We start from the raw sequence: 19,501 nt of genomic DNA, 5'->3' as shown, positions 1-19,501 counted from the left end.
GTGAATTTTGTATATTTCAGTGAGTGAGTTTAGTACATTTCATTGAGTGGGTATTTTACTTTTCAGTAAGTGGGTTTTGTATATTTCATTCAGTGAGTTTTGTATATTTCATTGAATGGGTTTTGTAGAATTAATTGAGTGGGTTTTGTACATTTTAGGAGGCGTTTTTGTACATTTCAGGAGGGGTTTTTTTACATTTCACTAAGTGGGTTTTGTACATTTCATTCAGTGAGTTTTGTACATTTCATTGATTGGGTTTTTTTTTTACATTTCATTGAGCGACTTGTGTACATTTCATTGAGTGAGATTTGTACATTTCATTCAGCAGGTTTTGTACATGTCAATGAGGTGAATTTTGTACATTTTAATGAGGGGCTTTTCTTCATTTCCGTAAGGGGGTTTTGTTCTTTTCAGTGAGTGAGTTTTGTGGATTTCATTTAGTGGGTTTTGTGCATTTCATTGACGTGAGTTTTGTACATTTCAGCGAGGGTGTTTTTTTCTTTTCATTTAGGTGATTTGTTCATTTTAGTGAGTGGCATTTTTACATTTTATTGAGGTGACTTTTGTACATTTCATTCAGTGAATTATGTGCATTTCATTGAGTGGGTCTTGTACATTTCATGAGTGGGTTTTGTTCATTTCAGTGAGCGGGTTTTGAACATTTCATTGTGCGGGTTTTGTACATTTCAGTGACGGGGTTTTGTACATTTCAGTGAGTGAGATTTGTACATTTCAATGAGGGGTTTTTGTACATTTCATTGAGTGGGTTTTGTACATTTCATTGAGGTGAATTTTGTACATTTCAGTGAGTGAATTGTGTACATTCCATTGAGTGGGTTTTTCACTTTTCAGAAAGTGGGTTTTGTACATTTCATTGAGCGAGTTTTTTACTTTTCAGTAAGTGGGTTTTGTACATTTCATTCAGTGAGTTTTGTACATTTCATTGAGTGGGTTTTGCACATTTCATTGAGTCGGTTTTGTAGATTTGATTGAATGGTTTTTCTACTCTTCATTGAGCTGAATTTGTACATATTATGGAGTGAGTTTTGTACATTTCAGTGTGTTTTTTTTTTTCATTTCATTGAGGTGTTTTGTTCACTTCAGTGAGTGGCATTTGTACATTTCAGTGAGGAGACTTTGTACATTTCATTGATTGGGTTTTGTACATTTAATTCAGGTGAGTTTTGTACATTTCATTGAGTGGGTTTTGTACAATTCATGAGTGGGTTTTGTACATTTCAGTGAGATGGTATTGTACATTTCATTGAGTAGGTTTTGTACATTTCAATGAGGTGAATTTTGTATATTTCAGTGAGTGAGTTTAGTACATTTCATTGAGTGGGTATTTTACTTTTCAGTAAGTGGGTTTTGTATATTTCATTCAGTGAGTTTTGTATATTTCATTGAATGGGTTTTGTAGAATTAATTGAGTGGGTTTTGTACATTTTAGGAGGCGTTTTTGTACATTTCAGGAGGGGTTTTTTTACATTTCACTAAGTGGGTTTTGTACATTTCATTCAGTGAGTTTTGTACATTTCATTGATTGGGTTTTTTTTTACATTTCATTGAGCGACTTGTGTACATTTCATTGAGTGAGATTTGTACATTTCATTCAGCAGGTTTTGTACATGTCAATGAGGTGAATTTTGTACATTTTAATGAGGGGCTTTTCTTCATTTCCGTAAGGGGGTTTTGTTCTTTTCAGTGAGTGAGTTTTGTGGATTTCATTTAGTGGGTTTTGTGCATTTCATTGACGTGAGTTTTGTACATTTCAGCGAGGGTGTTTTTTTCTTTTCATTTAGGTGATTTGTTCATTTCAGTGAGTGGCATTTTTACATTTTATTGAGGTGACTTTTGTACATTTCATTCAGTGAATTATGTGCATTTCATTGAGTGGGTCTTGTACATTTCATGAGTGAGTTTTGTTCATTTCAGTGAGCGGGTTTTGAACATTTCATTGTGCGGGTTTTGTACATTTCAGTGACGGGGTTTTGTACATTTCAGTGAGTGAGATTTGTACATTTCAATGAGGGGTTTTTGTACATTTCATTGAGTGGGTTTTGTACATTTCATTGAGGTGAATTTTGTACATTTCAGTGAGTGAATTGTGTACATTCCATTGAGTGGGTTTTTCACTTTTCAGAAAGTGGGTTTTGTACATTTCATTGAGCGAGTTTTTTACTTTTCAGTAAGTGGGTTTTGTACATTTCATTCAGTGAGTTTTGTACATTTCATTGAGTGGGTTTTGCACATTTCATTGAGTCGGTTTTGTAGATTTGATTGAATGGTTTTTCTACTCTTCATTGAGCTGAATTTGTACATATTATGGAGTGAGTTTTGTACATTTCAGTGTGTTTTTTTTTTCATTTCATTGAGGTGTTTTGTTCATTTCAGTGAGTGGCATTTGTACATTTCAGTGAGGAGACTTTGTACATTTCATTGATTGGGTTTTGTACATTTAATTCAGGTGAGTTTTGTACATTTCATTGAGTGGATTTTGTACAATTCATTGAGTGGGTTTTGTACAATTCATGAGTGGGTTTTGTACATTTCAGTGAGGTGGTATTGTACATTTCATTGAGTAGGTTTTGTACATTTCAATGAGGTGAATTTTGTATATTTCAGTGAGTGAGTTTAGTACATTTCATTGAGTGGGTATTTTACTTTTCAGTAAGTGGGTTTTGTACATTTCATTCAGTGAGTTTTGTATATTTCATTGAGTGGGTTTTGTAGAATTAATTGAGTGGGTTTTGTACATTTTAGGAGGCGTTTTTGTACATTTCAGGAGGGGGTTTTTTACAGTTCAATGAGGTGAGTTTTGTACATTTCAGTGAGGGGGTTTTGTACAATTCGTTGTTTGGGTTTTGTAAATTTCATTGAGTGGGTTTTTTACATTTCACTAAGTGGGTTTTGTACATTTCATTCAGTGAGTTTTGTACATTTCATTGATTGGGTTTTTTTTTACATTTCATTGAGCGACTTGTGTACATTTCATTGAGTGAGATTTGTACATTTCATTCAGCAGGTTTTGTACATGTCAATGAGGTGAATTTTGTACATTTTAATGAGGGGCTTTTCTTCATTTCCGTAAGGGGGTTTTGTTCTTTTCAGTGAGTGAGTTTTGTGGATTTCATTTAGTGGGTTTTGTGCATTTCATTGACGTGAGTTTTGTACATTTCAGCGAGGGTGTTTTTTTCTTTTCATTTAGGTGTTTTGTTCATTTCAGTGAGTGGCATTTTTACATTTTATTGAGGTGACTTTTGTACATTTCATTCAGTGAATTATGTGCATTTCATTGAGTGGGTCTTGTACATTTCATGAGTGGGTTTTGTTCATTTCAGTGAGCGGGTTTTGAACATTTCATTGTGCGGGTTTTGTACATTTCAGTGACGGGGTTTTGTACCTTTCAGTGAGTCAGTTTTGTACATTTCATTGAGCTGAGTTTTGCACATTTCAGTGAGGGGGGGGGGGGTTGTACATTTCAGTGCAGGGGTTTTGTACATTTCAGTGAGTGAGTTTCATATATTTCATTGAGTGGGTTTTGTGCATTTCATTTTGTGGGTTTTGTACATTTCATTGAATGGGCTTTGTAAATTTGATTGAGTAGGTTTTGTACATTTCAATGAGGGGGATTTGTTCATTTCAGTGAGGGGTTTTGTTCATTTCAGTGAGTGAGTTTTGTGGATTTCATTTAGTGGGTTTTGTGCATTTCATTGACGTGAGTTTTGTACATTTCAGCGAGGGTGTTTTTTTCTTTTCATTTAGGTGTTTTGTTCATTTCAGTGAGTGGCATTTTTACATTTTATTGAGGTGACTTTTGTACATTTCATTCAGTGAATTATGTGCATTTCATTGAGTGGGTCTTGTACATTTCATGAGTGGGTTTTGTTCATTTCAGTGAGCGGGTTTTGAACATTTCATTGTGCGGGTTTTGTACATTTCAGTGACGGGGTTTTGTACCTTTCAGTGAGTCAGTTTTGTACATTTCATTGAGCTGAGTTTTGCACATTTCAGTGAGGGGGGGGGGGTTGTACATTTCAGTGCAGGGGTTTTGTACATTTCAGTGAGTGAGTTTCATATATTTCATTGAGTGGGTTTTGTGCATTTCATTTTGTGGGTTTTGTACATTTCATTGAATGGGCTTTGTAAATTTGATTGAGTAGGTTTTGTACATTTCAATGAGGGGGATTTGTTCATTTCAGTGAGGGGTTTTGTTCATTTCAGTGAGTGAGTTTTGTGGATTTCATTTAGTGGGTTTTGTGCATTTCATTGACGTGAGTTTTGTACATTTCAGCGAGGGTGTTTTTTTCTTTTCATTTAGGTGTTTTGTTCATTTCAGTGAGTGGCATTTTTACATTTTATTGAGGTGACTTTTGTACATTTCATTCAGTGAATTATGTGCATTTCATTGAGTGGGTCTTGTACATTTCATGAGTGGGTTTTGTTCATTTCAGTGAGCGGGTTTTGAACATTTCATTGTGCGGGTTTTGTACATTTCAGTGATGGGGTTTTGTACCTTTCAGTGAGTCAGTTTTGTACATTTCATTGAGCTGAGTTTTGCACATTTCAGTGAGGGGGGGGGGGGTTGTACATTTCAGTGCAGGGGTTTTGTACATTTCAGTGAGTGAGTTTCATATATTTCATTGAGTGGGTTTTGTGCATTTCATTTTGTGGGTTTTGTACATTTCATTGAATGGGCTTTGTAAATTTGATTGAGTAGGTTTTGTACATTTCAATGAGGGGGATTTGTTCATTTCAGTGAGGGGTTTTGTTCATTTCAGTGAGTGAGTTTTGTGGATTTCATTTAGTGGGTTTTGTGCATTTCATTGACGTGAGTTTTGTACATTTCAGCGAGGGTGTTTTTTTCTTTTCATTTAGGTGTTTTGTTCATTTCAGTGAGTGGCATTTTTACATTTTATTGAGGTGACTTTTGTACATTTCATTCAGTGAATTATGTGCATTTCATTGAGTGGGTCTTGTACATTTCATGAGTGGGTTTTGTTCATTTCAGTGAGCGGGTTTTGAACATTTCATTGTGCGGGTTTTGTACATTTCAGTGACGGGGTTTTGTACCTTTCAGTGAGTCAGTTTTGTACATTTCATTGAGCTGAGTTTTGCACATTTCAGTGAGGGGGGGGGGGTTGTACATTTCAGTGCAGGGGTTTTGTACATTTCAGTGAGTGAGTTTCATATATTTCATTGAGTGGGTTTTGTGCATTTCATTTTGTGGGTTTTGTACATTTCATTGAATGGGCTTTGTAAATTTGATTGAGTAGGTTTTGTACATTTCAATGAGGGGGATTTGTTCATTTCAGTGAGGGGTTTTGTTCATTTCAGTGAGTGAGTTTTGTGGATTTCATTGATTGGGTTTTGTGGATTTCATTGAGTGGGTTTTGTACATTTTGTTTACTGGTTTTTCTACATTTCAGTGAGGCTGTTTTGTGCATTTCATTAAATGGGGTTTGTACATTCCATTGAGATGTGCTTTGTACATTTCATTGAGGGTGGGGTTATTTTCACTTAGTGGGGTTTTGTATATTTCAGTGAGGAGGTTTTGGACATTTCATTGAGGTTAGGTTTGTACATTTCATTGATCTGGTTTTGTACATTTCATTGAGTGTGTTTTATACATTTCAGTAAGTGGGTTTTGTACATCTCATTCAGTGAGTTTTGTACATTTCATTGAGTGGGTTTTGCACATTTCATTGAGTCGGTTTTGTAGATTTGATTGAGTGGTTTTTCTAATTTTCATTGAGGTGAATTTTGTACATATTATGGAGTGAGTTTTGTACATTTCATGAGTGGGTTTTGTACAATTCAGTGAGCAGGTTTGTACATTTCATTGAGGGGTTTTGTTTATTTCAGTGAGTGGCATTTGTACATTTCAGTGAGGAGATTTTGTACATTTCATTGATTGGGTTTTGTACATTTCATTCAGGTGAGTTTTGTTCATTTCATTGAGTGAATTTTGTGTATTTTATTGAGTGGATTTTGTACAATTCATGAGTGGGTTTTGTACATTTCAGTGAGCGGGTTTTGTACATTTCAGTGAGCGGGTTTTGTTCATTTCAGTGAGGGTGTTTTGTACATTTCTGTGAGTGAGTTTGTACATTTCATTTAGCTGAGTTTTGTACATTTCAGTGAGGGGGGTTTGTACATTTCAGGAAGGTATTTTTTACATTTTCAGAGGGGGTTTGTACATTTCATTGAGGTGAGTTTTGTACATTTCTGTCAGGGGGTTTTGTACATTTCGTTGTGTGGGTTTTGTACATTTCATTGAGTAGGTTTTTTACATTTCAGTAAGTGGGTTTTGTAAATTTCATTCATTGAGTTTTGTACATTTCATTGAGTGGGTTTGTTTACATTTCATTGAGTGGGTTTTATACATTTCGTTGAGTGGGTTTTGTACATTTCGTTGAGTGGGTTTTTTACATTTCATTGAACTGAGATTTGTACATTTCAGTGAGGGTTTTTGTACATTTTTGTACATTTCAGTGCATGGGTTTTGTACATTTCAGTGTGTGAGTTCTGTATATTTCATTGAGTGGGTTTTGTGCATTTCACTGAGGGTGTTTTGTGCATTTCAGGAGGGGTTATTTTACATTTCAGGAGGGAGTTTTGTACATTTCATTGAGTGAATTTTGTGTATTTTATTGAGTGGATTTTGTACAATTCATGAGTGGGTTTTGTACATTTCAGTGAGCGGGTTTTGTACATTTCAGTGAGCGGGTTTTGTTCATTTCAGTGAGGGTGTTTTGTACATTTCTGTGAGGGTGTTTTGTATATTTCTGTGAGTGAGTTTGTACATTTCATTTAGCTGAGTTTTGTACATTTCAGTGAGGGGGGTTTGTACATTTCAGGAAGGTATTTTTCAATGAGGTTAATTTTGTACATTTCAATGAGTGAGTTTTGTATACTTCATTGAGTGGGTTTTGTGCATTTCATTGAGTGGGTTTTGTACATTTCATTCAGTGGGTTTTATCCATTTCATTGAGTGTGTTTTGGCCATTTCATTGGGTAGGTTTTGTACATTTCAGCAGGGGGTTTTGTACATTTCAGGAGGGTTTTTTTTACATTTCAGGAGGGGGTTTTGTACATTTCATTGAGATGAGTTTTGTACATTTCAGTGAGGGGGTTTTGTACAATTCATTGTGTGGGTTTTGTACATTTTCATTGAGTGGGTTTTCTACATTTCAGTTAGTGGGTTTTGTACATTCCATTCAGTGAATTTTGTACATTTCATTGATTGGGTTTTTTTTATATTTCATTGAGTGAGTTGTGTACATTTCAGTGAGGGGGTTTTGTACAATTCATTGTGTGGGTTTTGTATATTTTCATTGAGTGGGTTCTTTACATTTCAGTTAGTGGGTTTTGTATATTTCATTCAGTGAGTTTTGTACATTTCATTGATTGGGTTTTTTTATATTTCATTGAGTGAGATTTGTACATTTCATTCAGCAGGTTTTGTACATTTCACTGAGTGTATTTTGTACATTTAATTGAGTGTATTTTGTGCATTTCACTGAGTATATTTTGTACATTTAATTGAGTGTATTTTGTACATTTAATTGAGTGGATTTTGTACATTTCATTGAGGTGAATTTTGTACATTTCAGCGTTGGGGCTTTGTTCATTTCAGTGAGGGGGTTTTGTACATTTCATTGAGAGTATTTTTTACATTTAAGTCAGGGGCTTTTGTACATTTCATTGAGTGGTTTTTGTACGTTTCATCGAGTGGGATTTTTACATTTCATTGAGTGGGTTTTGTACATTTCATTAAGTGGGTTTTATACATTTCATTGAGTGGGTTTTGTACATGTCAGTGAAAGGGTTTTGTTCATTTCAGTGAAGGTGTTTTGTACATTTCAGTGAGGGTGTGGTTATTTTTCAGTAAGTGGGGTTTTGTATATTTCAGTGATGAGGTTTTGTATATTGCAGTGAGTGGCGTATAGACATTTCAGTGAGGGATTTTTGTGTATTTTATTGAGTGGGTTTTGTACATTTTGGTGAGGAGGTTTTGTATATTTCAGTGAGTGGCCTATATATATTTCCATGAGGTGTTTTTGCATATTTTAGTAATGGGGCTTTTTTTCCAGTGGTGAGGTGATTTTCATATTTCAGAGAGGGGGCTTTTGTATATTTTACTGCTCTGTGTTTTGTGTATTTCAGTGAGCGGGTTGTTTATTTCAGTGAATGGGGCTTTGTATGTTACTTTCCCCTTCAATACCTTGATTTGGCGCGTTACATTTGTATGACGTATGCTGTTATGTTAGCATGTCTCTAGGGTGATAGGAAGGAGTAACAAGCCCAGAGAACCATGGATGACCAGAGATATTCAGGTTACGATGACAAGGAAAAGAGAGGCTTTTAGCAGGTACAAGGGATGCAAATCAGTGGAGGCATTAGAGGAGTACAGAAAGTGCAGGGTGGAGCTTAAGAAAGCAATTAGGAAAGCAAAGAGGGGATTTGAGAAAGCTCTGGCTGGCAAAAGTAGGGAAAATCCCAAGATATTCTATTAGTCTATCAATGGGAAGAGGATAACCAGGGAAAGAGTAGGGCCCATAAGGGACAATGGGGGCAATCTATGGATGGAGCCAGAAGACATCGCTAGTGTTGAATGAATACTTCACATCCATCTTCACCCAAGAGAATGAGGATGAAGGTATCGAACTCAGGAAGAGAGACTGAGGTTCTTAAGCAAATTGATATAGGGAGTGACAGGGTATTGGAAGTGTTGGCAGGCTTAAAAGTGGACAAATGTCCAGGTCCAGATGATTTGTGTCCCAGACTGCTGAGAGAGGCAAAGGAGGAGATCGCAGGGGCTCTAACCCAAATTTTTAATTCCTCTCTGGCCACGGGGGGATGCGCCAGAGGACTAGAGAACAGCTAATGTGGATCCACTATTTAAGAAGGGTTGTAGAAAGAAGCCAGGGAACTACAGGCCAGTGAGTCTCACATCAGTGGTAGGGAAACTACTGGAGAAAGTTCTGAAGGAGAGAATCTATCTCCACTTGGAGAGGTAAGGTTTGATCAGGGATAGTCAGCATAGCTTTGTCAGAGGGAGGTCATGCCTAACAAATTTGATTGAATTTTTTGAGGAGGTGACCAGGTGTGTAGATGAGGGTAGTGCAGTTGATGTAGTTTATATGGATTTCAGCAAAGCCTTTGACAAGGTCCCACATGGGAGACTTATAAAGAAGGCAAATTCACATGGGATACAGGGTTATTTGACAAGGTGGATTCAAAATTGGCTTAGTTGTAGGAGACAGAGGGTGATGACAGAGGGATGCTTTATTGACTGGAAGCCAGTGTCCAGTGGCATACCACAGGGATCTGTGCTGGGTCCCCTATTATTTTTCAGTTATATAAATGACATAGATGACTATGTGGGAGGTAGGATTAGTAAGTTTATGGATGACACAAAGATTGGCCGGGTTGAGTGTCTTGGGCTACAGGAAGATGGTCAAATGGGCAGATAAGTGGCAGATGGAATTTAACCCTGAAAAGTGTGAGGTTATACACTTTGGAAGGAGTAATTTGACAAGGAAGTATTCAATGAATGGCATGGCACTAGGAAGTTCTGAGGAACAAAGGGACCTTGGTGTGTGTATCCATAGATCTCCGAAAGCAGTGGGGCATGTTAGTGGGATGGTGATAAAGGCATTTTTTGACACCTGCCTTTATCAATCAAGGCTTAGATTACAAAAGTAGGGAAGTCATGTTGAACTTGTACAGAACCTTGCTGAGGCCACAGCTGGAGTACTGTGTGCAGTTCTGGTCGCCACATTATAGGAAGGATGTGATTGCACTGGAGAGGATGCAGAGGAAATTCACCAGGATGTTGCCTGGGATGAAACATTTAAGTTATGAAGAGAGGTTGGATAGACTTGGGTTGTTTTCATTGGAGCCAAGAAGACTGAGGGGTGACCTGATCGAGGTGTACAAGATTATGAGGGGCATGGACAGGGTGGATAGGGAGCAGGTGTTCCCCTTAGTTGAAGAGTCAGTCACAAGAGGACGTAAGTTTAAGGTGAGGGGCAGGAGGTTTAGGGGGGATGTGAGGAAAACCTTTTTTACCCAGTGGGTGGTGACGGTCTGGAATGCACTGCCTGGGAGGGTGATGGAGGCCGGTTGCCTCACATCCTTTAAAAAGTACCTGGATGAGCACTTGGTCATCATAACATTCAAGGCTATGGGCCAAGTGCTGGTAGGTAGGTCAGGTGTTTCTCACGTGTCAAGTGCAGACTAGATGGGCCAAAGGCCCTCTTCTGCACTGTGAGATTCTGTGCCATTAATGTTAGTCTGCCATTTTTTGTTTAACAGGTTGCAATAAAATCAATCTGGAAAGATCGAATTAAGAATGTGCAGGACATGATACACATCAGAGAAGATATTGAGATCATGTCATCTCTAAATCACCCCCATATCATCAGCATTTATGAAGGTTTGTGACTTTATTCAATTTGCTGTTCTGTCTGTGGCAGTTGATACAATTCCACTGGCATGGTGGGCCTTCATTACAGAAACAAGGGTTCCAAGACTCCTGATGGCTATTGCAAGGAAATGGGGAGCCTGGTTCTTGGACAACATTAAAAAACCCTGGGGGATGGTCCTCAAAAACTGGAAAGATCAGGGGGGTGGGTGTAGTTAGAGTGGCAATCACGAGGAAGGGGGAAGTGCAAGAGAATGTCAGGCAATGAGAGGAGTGGCAGAGATTGTTGGTGATGGAGGGAGCACTGGGGGAAATTGGGGATGATGGGCATGTGATAGAGGGGACACTGGGAGAAATTGTCAGGTGTTATGGGGGCAAGGGGAACAATTGGGGGCAGACGGCTTGGGATCATGGATTTGGGAAGGTGTGGTTGATTGCAGCAGCAGAATTTTATGACAGGCGGTTGAAGGTGCACTGTTTCCCCTACTGCACAAGCATTGCTAGAATATATAATACACTAACCTGCTGGATCCACCATCTCCATTTCACTGACAGATTTCCCAAACCCAGTGAATCCCAGGCAGCATTGAATTTAAATCCAAATATACTGGGAGTTGGATTTAAATATTACAATGAGGTGTCGTTCCTTTCGAGAGTGAGACACAGACCCACCTCGCAACTGCTACTGTTAAAATGTCAACAGGCATGTACACAATAGATTTGCACAATGTTTAAATTTTAACACCTTCCATCTCCCCCCTCCATCGATTGTAGGTGAATTATAATTCACCATAAGAAGCTTTTCTTGACTTGACCTCATTCCCAGCATTTTCCAATGTACAACATTGCATATTTACAGCTTTAATGACCCTGTGATAACCCTGCGATAACCCTGCGATGACCCTATGATGACCGTGCGATAACCCCATATGAATAACATACTATATATTGGTAGGTTGCCTGTGGCTCACACCTGACTGCAGTAGGATACAAAGAGAGGCAAAAGTATACTGTCAGTAATTTAAAATACCTTTGTTCTTACATTATTGTTTGGAGTGTATTTTTGGTGTGTTTGCAGGGTGTCAGTTTGCTGTTCTCTCTGCACAAAAATCCACCTGCTACACCCCAAAAAATCTTTCCCATTGTTATCATTTTCTTTTGTGAATTTGTGCTGACCGATTGTCGATGATTATACACTGGACACCAGTGCGACTTATGTTTTCACCAGGTTGCTGCATACATATTTTTCGTTAAAGCAATGCAAAGATGACTCTAGTTCTAAATCCAAACTGTTTAGTTACAGAACTTTAGAACATCTCAGCACTTACAGGATTTCCAATACACACAGTCTTTGATAGATCCCAGATCCTTTCCAGAACATTCCCAATCTGGTGTCAGTACTTAACTGTCTAGCTCCACCTACAGGTTTAAACAATCAAGAATAGGTACAAGGATCAGTGAACAAGACTAACCAATCAAATATAGAACAATTAAACCACTCAACACTACACAAAGTGTTCAGAGTAGCAGAACAGGTTTAGCTTGGTTAGATACAAGAGAAAGCTCGCTCCACTCTAACAATAAATCTTATGTCACAACCAGAGAAGCACCTTCTCTTGTGCACCAGTGTAAAGTTTTCAACTTCTCACTCAAACTCAGTACAACTCTCAATTTGAAGAAGACCTGCAGTAAATCCTGGGCATAAAAGCAAAAAAGCTGCGGATGCTGGAAATCTAAAACAAAAACAGAAACAGAAATACCTGGAAAAACTCAGCAGCTCTACCAGCATCGGGAGAGAAGAGCACAGTTGACATTTCGAGTCCTCATGACCCTTCAACAGAACTAAGTAAAAATAGGAAAGGGGTGAAATATAAGCTGGTTTAAGGGCGGAGTGGGAGGGGCACGGGGTGTTGTTGGGACAAGCAGCCAGTAATAGGTGGAGATAACCAAAAGATGTCACAGACAAAAGAACAAAGAGGTGTTGAAGGTGGTGATATTATCTAAAGGAATGTGCTAATTAAGAGTAGAAAGCAGGACAGACAAGGTACAGATAGCTCTAGTGGGAGTGGGGTGAAGGAATACGAAAAGGGCTAAAAGGTACAGATAAACAATGGGTGGAAATACATTTAAAAATAATGGAAATAGGTGGGAAAAGAAAAATCTATACAAATTATTGGAAAAAACAAAAAGGAGGGGGAAGAAATGGAAAGGGGGTGGGGATGGAGGAGAGAGGTCAAGATCTAGAATTGTTGAGCTCAATATTCAGTCCGGAAGGCTGTAAAGTGCCTAGTCGGAAGATGAGGTGCTGTTCCTCCAGTTTGTGTTGAGCTTCACTGGAACAATGCAGCAAGCCAAAGACAGAGATGTGGGCATGAGAGCAGGGTGGAGTGTTGAAATGGCAAGGAACAGGGAGGTCTGGGTAATGCTTGCGGACAGACCGAAGGTGTTCTGCAAAGCGGTCACCCAGTCTGCATTTGGTCTCTCCAATGTAGAGGAAACCGCATTGGGAGCAACGAATGCAGTAGACTAAGTTGAGGGAAATGCAAGTGAAATGCTGCTTCACTTGAAAGGAGTGTTTGGGACCTTGGACGGTGAGGAGAGAGGAAGTGAAGGGGCAGGTGTTGCATCTTCTGTGGTTGCATGGGAAGGTGCCATGGGAGGATGCCTGTTCCTGCCCCACGGAACTCATTTCTCGTTATCTCGACTCCCTTCTCTCTCCCCTTGTCTAGTCCCTTCCCACTTACATCCGTGATTCCTCTGACACCTAACAATTTCTAGATCCCTGGCTCCAACCACCACCTCTTCACCATGGACGTCCAATCCCTCTACACCTCCATCCCCCAAGAGGATGGTCTGGCGGCACTCCGCTTCATCCTCAAACAGAGGCCCGAAAAATCCCCATCCATCACTACTCTCCTCCGTCTGGCTGAACTTGTTCTCACACTGAACAATTTCTCCTTTAACTCCTCTCACTTCCTCCAAATAAAAGGTGTGGCTATGCTATGCCTGTCTCTTTATGGGGTATGTGGAACATTCCTTGTTCCAGTCCTACTCCTGCCCCCTCCCACAACTCTTTCTCCGGTACATCGATGATTACTTCGGTGCTGCTTCATGCTCTTGTCGGGACCTGGAAAAATTTATTAATTTTGCTTCCAATCTCCACCCCTCCATCATTTTCAGATGGTCCATTTCTGACACTTCCCTTCCCTTCCTTGACCTCGCTGTCTCAATTTCTGGTGATAGACTGTCCACCAATATCCATTACAAGCCTACCGATTCCCACAGCTACCTTGACTACAGCTCCTCACACCCCGCTTCCTGTAAGGACTCTATCCCATTCTCTCAGTTCCTTCGCCTCCGTCGCATCTGTTCTGATGATGCCACTTTCAAAAACAGTTCCTCTGACATGTCCTCCTTCTTCCTTAACCGTGGTTTTCCACCCACGGTGGTTGACAGGGCCCTCAACCGTGTCCAGCCCATCTCCCGCGCATCCGCCCTCATGCCTTCTCCTCCCTCCCAGAAACATGATAGGGTCCCCTTTGTCCTCACTTATCACTCCACCAGCCTCCGCATTCAAAGGATCATCCTCCGCCATTTCTGCCAACTCCAGCATGATGCCACCACCAAACATATCTTCCCTTCACCCCCCAGCGGCATTCCGTAGGGATCATTCCCTCCATGACATCCTGGTCCACTTCTCCATCACCCACTGCTCCTCAACCCCCTCCCACGGCACCTTCCCGTGCAACCACAGAAGATGTAACACCTGCCCCTTCACTTCCTCTCTCCTCACCGTACATGGGCCCAAACACTCCTTTCAAGTGAAGCAGCATTTCACTTGCACTTCCCTCAACCCAGTATACTGCATTCGTTGTTCCCAATGCGGTTTCCTCTACATTGGACAGACTGGGTGACCGCTTTGCAGAATACCTTCGGTCTGTCCGCAAGCATTACCCAGACCTCCCTGTTCCTTGCCATTTCAACACTCCACCCTGCTCTCATGCCCACATCTCTGTCCTTGGCTTGCTGCATTGTTCCAGTGAAGCTCAACACAAACTGGTGGAACAACACCTCATCTTCCGACTAGGCACTTTACAGCCTTCCGGACTGAATATTGAGTTCAACAATTTTAGATCTTGACCTCTCTCCTCCATCCCCACCCCCTTTCTATTTCTTTCCCCTCCTTTTTGTTTTTTCCAATAATTTATATAGACTTTTCTTTTCCCACCTATTTGCATTATTTTTAAATGTATTTCCACCCATTGTTTATCCGTACCTTTTAGCCCTTTTCGTATTCCTTCACCCCACCCCCACTAGAGCTATCTGTACCTTGTCCATCCTGCTTTCTACTCTTAATTAGCACATTCCTTTAGATATCACCACCTTCAACACCTCCTTGTCCTTTTGTCTGTGACATCTTTTACTGGCTGCTTGTCCTGAACCCCACCGCCACCACCACCAGCAGCCCCCCCCACCCCCCCACCCCACCCCACCTTAAACCAGCTTATATTTCACCCCTTTCCTATTCTTACTTAGTTCTGTTGAAGGGTCATGAGGATTCGAAATGTCAACTGTGCTCTTCTCCGCCGATGCTGCCACACCTGCTGAGTTTTTCCAGGTATTTCTGTTTCTGTTTTTGTTTTGTAAATCCTGGGCAATTTTGATCCATTTCCCCAGGCTCGTGATACTGGTTGTGGAGTTGGAACACATTCTATATTTAAACCTAAGATAAAAGTAGAATACTGTGGATGCTGGAAATCTGAAGAAGAATCATACAGACTCGAAACGTTAACTTTGTTTTTCTCTCTCCACAGATGCTGCCAGACCTGCTGAGTTTTTCCAGAATTTTCTGTTTTTGTTTCTATATTTAAACTTGATAGCCAGGAACCCACCCCAATACATGCTGTAAGGACTGTGTGGTAACACAATTTGCAACGTTTCTCTGCCTTGCATTTGCACTGCCTTCTCCTCCTTCTTGACCTTCCATCACTAACACCACCTCTTCCCACCTCCATAACATCACAGATTTGCCCTCGCCCAGCTCATCTGCTGCCACAACCCTCGTTTGTTCCTTTGTTACTTCTAGATTCAAATATTCCAATGCACTGGCTGCTCTCCCATATTCTCTGTGAATTTGAGATCATCCAAAACTCTGCTGCCTGTGTGTAAACTCACATCAAGTCTCATTCCCCTATCACCCCTCTGGTCACTGATCTTCATTGGCTCCCAGTCAAGCAACATCTCTATTTTAAAATTCTCATATTTGTCTTCAAGTCTCTCCATCCCCTCCCTATCTCTGTTATTTCCTCCACCCCATAACACTCTGAAATCTCTGTGCTCATCTAATTCTGGCTTCTTAAGCATCCCAACTTCAATTCAACCACCATTGGTGGCTGTGCCTTCAGTTTCTTGGACCCCAAGTTCTAAATGGGAACAGACTGAAACTGTGATTATTGGGTGAGGGGGTACAGGTTTGTAATGTATAACTAAGGAGAGGTAGTGGCATATTGACAATGTTGTTGCACTAGTAATCCAGAGGCCCAGGCTAACACTCAGGGCCACGGGTTCAAATCCCTCTACGGCAACTGGTGAAATTTAAATTCAATTAATAAATCTGGAATTAAGAGTTAGTCTCAGTAATGGTGACCTTGAAACCATTGTCATACCCACGTGGTTCACTAATGTCCTTAAAGGAAGGAAATTTGCTGTCCTGATCTGGCCCTGGTGACTCCATACCCACAGCAATGTGGTTGACTCTTAAATGCCCTCTAAAATGGCCTAGCAAACCACTCAGTTGTATCAAACGGCTAAAACATCTAAAAGGAATAAAACTGGATGGACCACCTAGCATTGACCTAGGCACCAGAAATAACAATGGTAACCCAAGCCCTGTTAATCCAGCAAAGTCCTCCTTACTAACATCTGGGATCTTGTGCCAAAATTGGGAGAGCCCTTCTGTACCCCTAACTATAGGATTTCCCCTCTAGTTGCTGTTTTTGCAATCTTCATCCTCCTCCATCCCCCATGCAATAGAGCCACTCATGGGCCCTGGACTTGGCTCTAGCTGCACTCTTCAGGGTGGATTAGTAGGGTGGGTAAGGATGGAAGCTGGATTGAGGGGGGGTAAGTCGGCACTGGTCCAGGTGGGTGGAAATGCAGAGCAAATGGTGGCACAGGCTGGGTCAGGAGTTGTTTTAGGACAGAGACGAATAGGATGGATTGGGCGCAGGCTTGGTATGGGCGAGTTAGAGCTTGAGTCATGGCAATGGGTGCACAGGCTGGGTTGAGAGAGGGTAGTTCTTGTCAAAGACTAGATTGGGGATGCAGATGCAAGCTGGGTCAAGGTGCAGGCTGCACTGGGAGGGGTACAGGATGGGGAAGGGTTGTGCCCTTTTGGGTCTTTGCTGTTGATGATCCAAGAACAAGTCCAGTCCCAATGCAAATGCTGCTCCTCTCCCAGGCAGCTTTAGGCTGTGGGTCTTGGTCCACAATGAAAAAGTCTGGGGAAAGGAGGGGGAGGTATCAGGGGATTATAATCATTGTAATGTTTCCTCTTCCCAAATCTGCGAGCATACTTTCTAGTTAGGTTGCTGATATGGTCAGAAGTTGCACTGAATTTAGATCTGTTATGTGCAATATCTATCTGGTTTGAAACCAAATTCACTTGTGGCTTTGGTGGATGACTTTCATTCCTGGCGAGATACAAATGCATGTAGCAAAGGATGATGCTAATCATCTTAACCCAATCCACTTAACCTAACCCTCTTAACCAAAGCCTTATCTTAACATTGATAAGGTCCCACATGGCAGAAGTCATGAAAGTAAAAACCCATGGGGTCCAAGGCAAAGTGATAAGTTGGATCCAACATTGGCTCAGTGGCAGGGAGGGTGTTTTTGTGACTAGAGGGCTGCTTCCAGTGGGGTTCCACAGGGCTCAGTACTGGGTCCCTTGCTGTTTGTGCTCTATATCAATGATATGGTCTTGCATCTAGGACATATAATTAAGAAGTTTGCAGATGATACAAAAATTGTTTGTGGTTGACAGTGAGAAAGAAAGCTGTAGATTGCAGGAAGATATCAATGGACTGGTTGGGGGCAGATACATAGCTAATGTAATTTCATCTGGAGAAATGTGGCATAATACATTTGGGGAAGGGTAACAAGGGCATCAGGTCAAACATGGGCAAGGAAATTTCCTACTGATTACCAAGTACTGCCCTCCCTCAGCTGATGAATCAGTGTTCCTCCATGTTGAACACCACTTGGAGGAAGCGCTGGGGGTGGCAAGGGCACAGAATGTACTCTGGGTGGGGACTTCAATGTCCATTGCCAAGAGTGGCTCAGTAACACCAATACTGAGCAGCTGGCCAAGTCCTAAAGAACAGAGCTGCTAGACTGGTCTGCGACAGATGGTGAGAGAACCACAAGAGGGAAAAACATACTTGGCCTCATCCTCACCAACCTGCCTGCCACAGATCACAGATGCATCTGTCCATGACAGTATCGATGGGAGCGATCACCGCACAGGCATTGTGGAGACGATGTCCCACCTTCACATTGACAATACTATCCATCATGATGTGTGGCACTACCTAGTGCCACTACCCTAGTGCCAAACAGCATAAGAAGCAAGCAATAGACAGAGTTAAGCGATCCCATTACCAACGGATCAGACCTAAGCTCTGCAATCCTGCTACATCCAGTTGTGAATGGTAGTGGCAGTTAAACAGCTCACTGGAGGAAGAGGCTCCACAAATATCCCCCTCCTCATTGATGGAAGAGCCCAGCACATCAGTGCAAAAGATAAGGCTGAAGCATTTGCTACAAACTTCAGCCAGACATGCCGAGTGGATGATCCATCTCAGCCTCCTCCAGAAACCCTAACATCACAGATGTCAGTCCTCCGCCAACTCAATTCACTCCACGTGTTATCAAGAAATGGCTGAAGGCACTGGATAGTGCAAAGGCTATGGGCCCTGACAATATTCCGACAATAGTACTGAAGACTTGTGCTCAAGAAATTGCCACACCCCTAGCCAAGTTGTTTCAGTTCAGCTACAACACTGACTTCTACTTGGCTATGTGAAAAATTGCCCAGGTATGTGCTGTGCACAAAAAAGCAGGACAAATCCAACCCGGCCAATTACTGCCCCATCAGTCTATTCTCCATCATCAGTAAAGTGATGGAAGGGGTCATCAACAGTGTTATCAAGCGGCACTTGCTTAGCAATAACCTGCTCACTGACGCCCGGTTTGGATTCCGCCAGGGTCACTCAGCTCCTGACTTCATTACAGCCTTGGTTCAACCACGAACAAAAGAGCTGAACTCCCAAGGTGAGGTGAGAGTGACTGTCCTTGACATCAAAGCCTCATTAGACCAAATGTGGCATCAAGGAGCCCTAGCAAAACTGGAGTCAATGGGAATCAGGGGGAAAACTTTCCACTGGATGAAGTCATACCTAGCACAAAGGAAGATGGTTGTGATTGTTGAAAGTCAGTCATCTCAGCTCCAGGACATCACAGCAGGAGTTCCTCAGGGTAGTGCCCTCGGCCCAACCATCTTCAGCTGCTTCATCAATGACCTTCCTTCCATCATAAAGTCAGAGGTCAGAATGTTCGCTGATGATTGCACAATGTTCAGCACCATTTGCGACTCCTCAGATACTGAAGCAGTCTGTGTCCAAATGCAGCAAAGACCTGGACAATATCCAGGCTTGGACTGACAAGTGGCAAGTAATATTCACGCCACACAAGTTTCAGGCAATGACCATCTCCAACAAGAGAGAATCTAACCAACAGCCCATGACATTCAATGGCATTACCATCACTGAATCCCTCACTATCGACATCCTGGGGGCTACCATTGACCAGAAACTGAACTGGACTAGCCATATAAATACTGTGGATACCAAAGCAGGTCAGAGGCTGGGAATCCTGTAACGTGTAACTCACCTTCTGACCTCTCCTAAAGCCAGTTCACCATCTACAAGGCACAAGTCAGGAGTGTGATGGAATACTCTCCCCTTGCCTGGACAAGTGCAGCTCCCACAACACTCAAGAAGCTTGACA

The 19,501-nt window shown here is 41.4% G+C and overlaps 1 protein-coding gene across 1 annotated transcript in view; it reads left to right on the top strand.

The window, feature by feature from the left end:
- The first annotated feature begins 8,650 nt into the window (after positions 1 to 8,650).
- Positions 8,651 to 19,501, top strand: part of LOC121286088 (NUAK family SNF1-like kinase 1) — a 38,649-nt gene continuing 27,798 nt past the window's right edge. Inside the window, exons 1-2 of the mRNA XM_041203083.1 lie at positions 8,651 to 8,662; positions 10,324 to 10,444. Coding sequence (XP_041059017.1) covers positions 8,651 to 8,662; positions 10,324 to 10,444 — 133 coding nt within the window. The remainder of the gene's footprint in view (positions 8,663 to 10,323; positions 10,445 to 19,501) is intronic.

This window comes from Carcharodon carcharias, chromosome 13 (assembly GCF_017639515.1).
Source record: "Carcharodon carcharias isolate sCarCar2 chromosome 13, sCarCar2.pri, whole genome shotgun sequence".
Taxonomy (NCBI): Eukaryota; Metazoa; Chordata; class Chondrichthyes; order Lamniformes; family Lamnidae; genus Carcharodon; species Carcharodon carcharias.
Note: the sequence above shows the minus strand (reverse complement) of the source record. Positions and strands in the feature narration are given on the sequence as shown.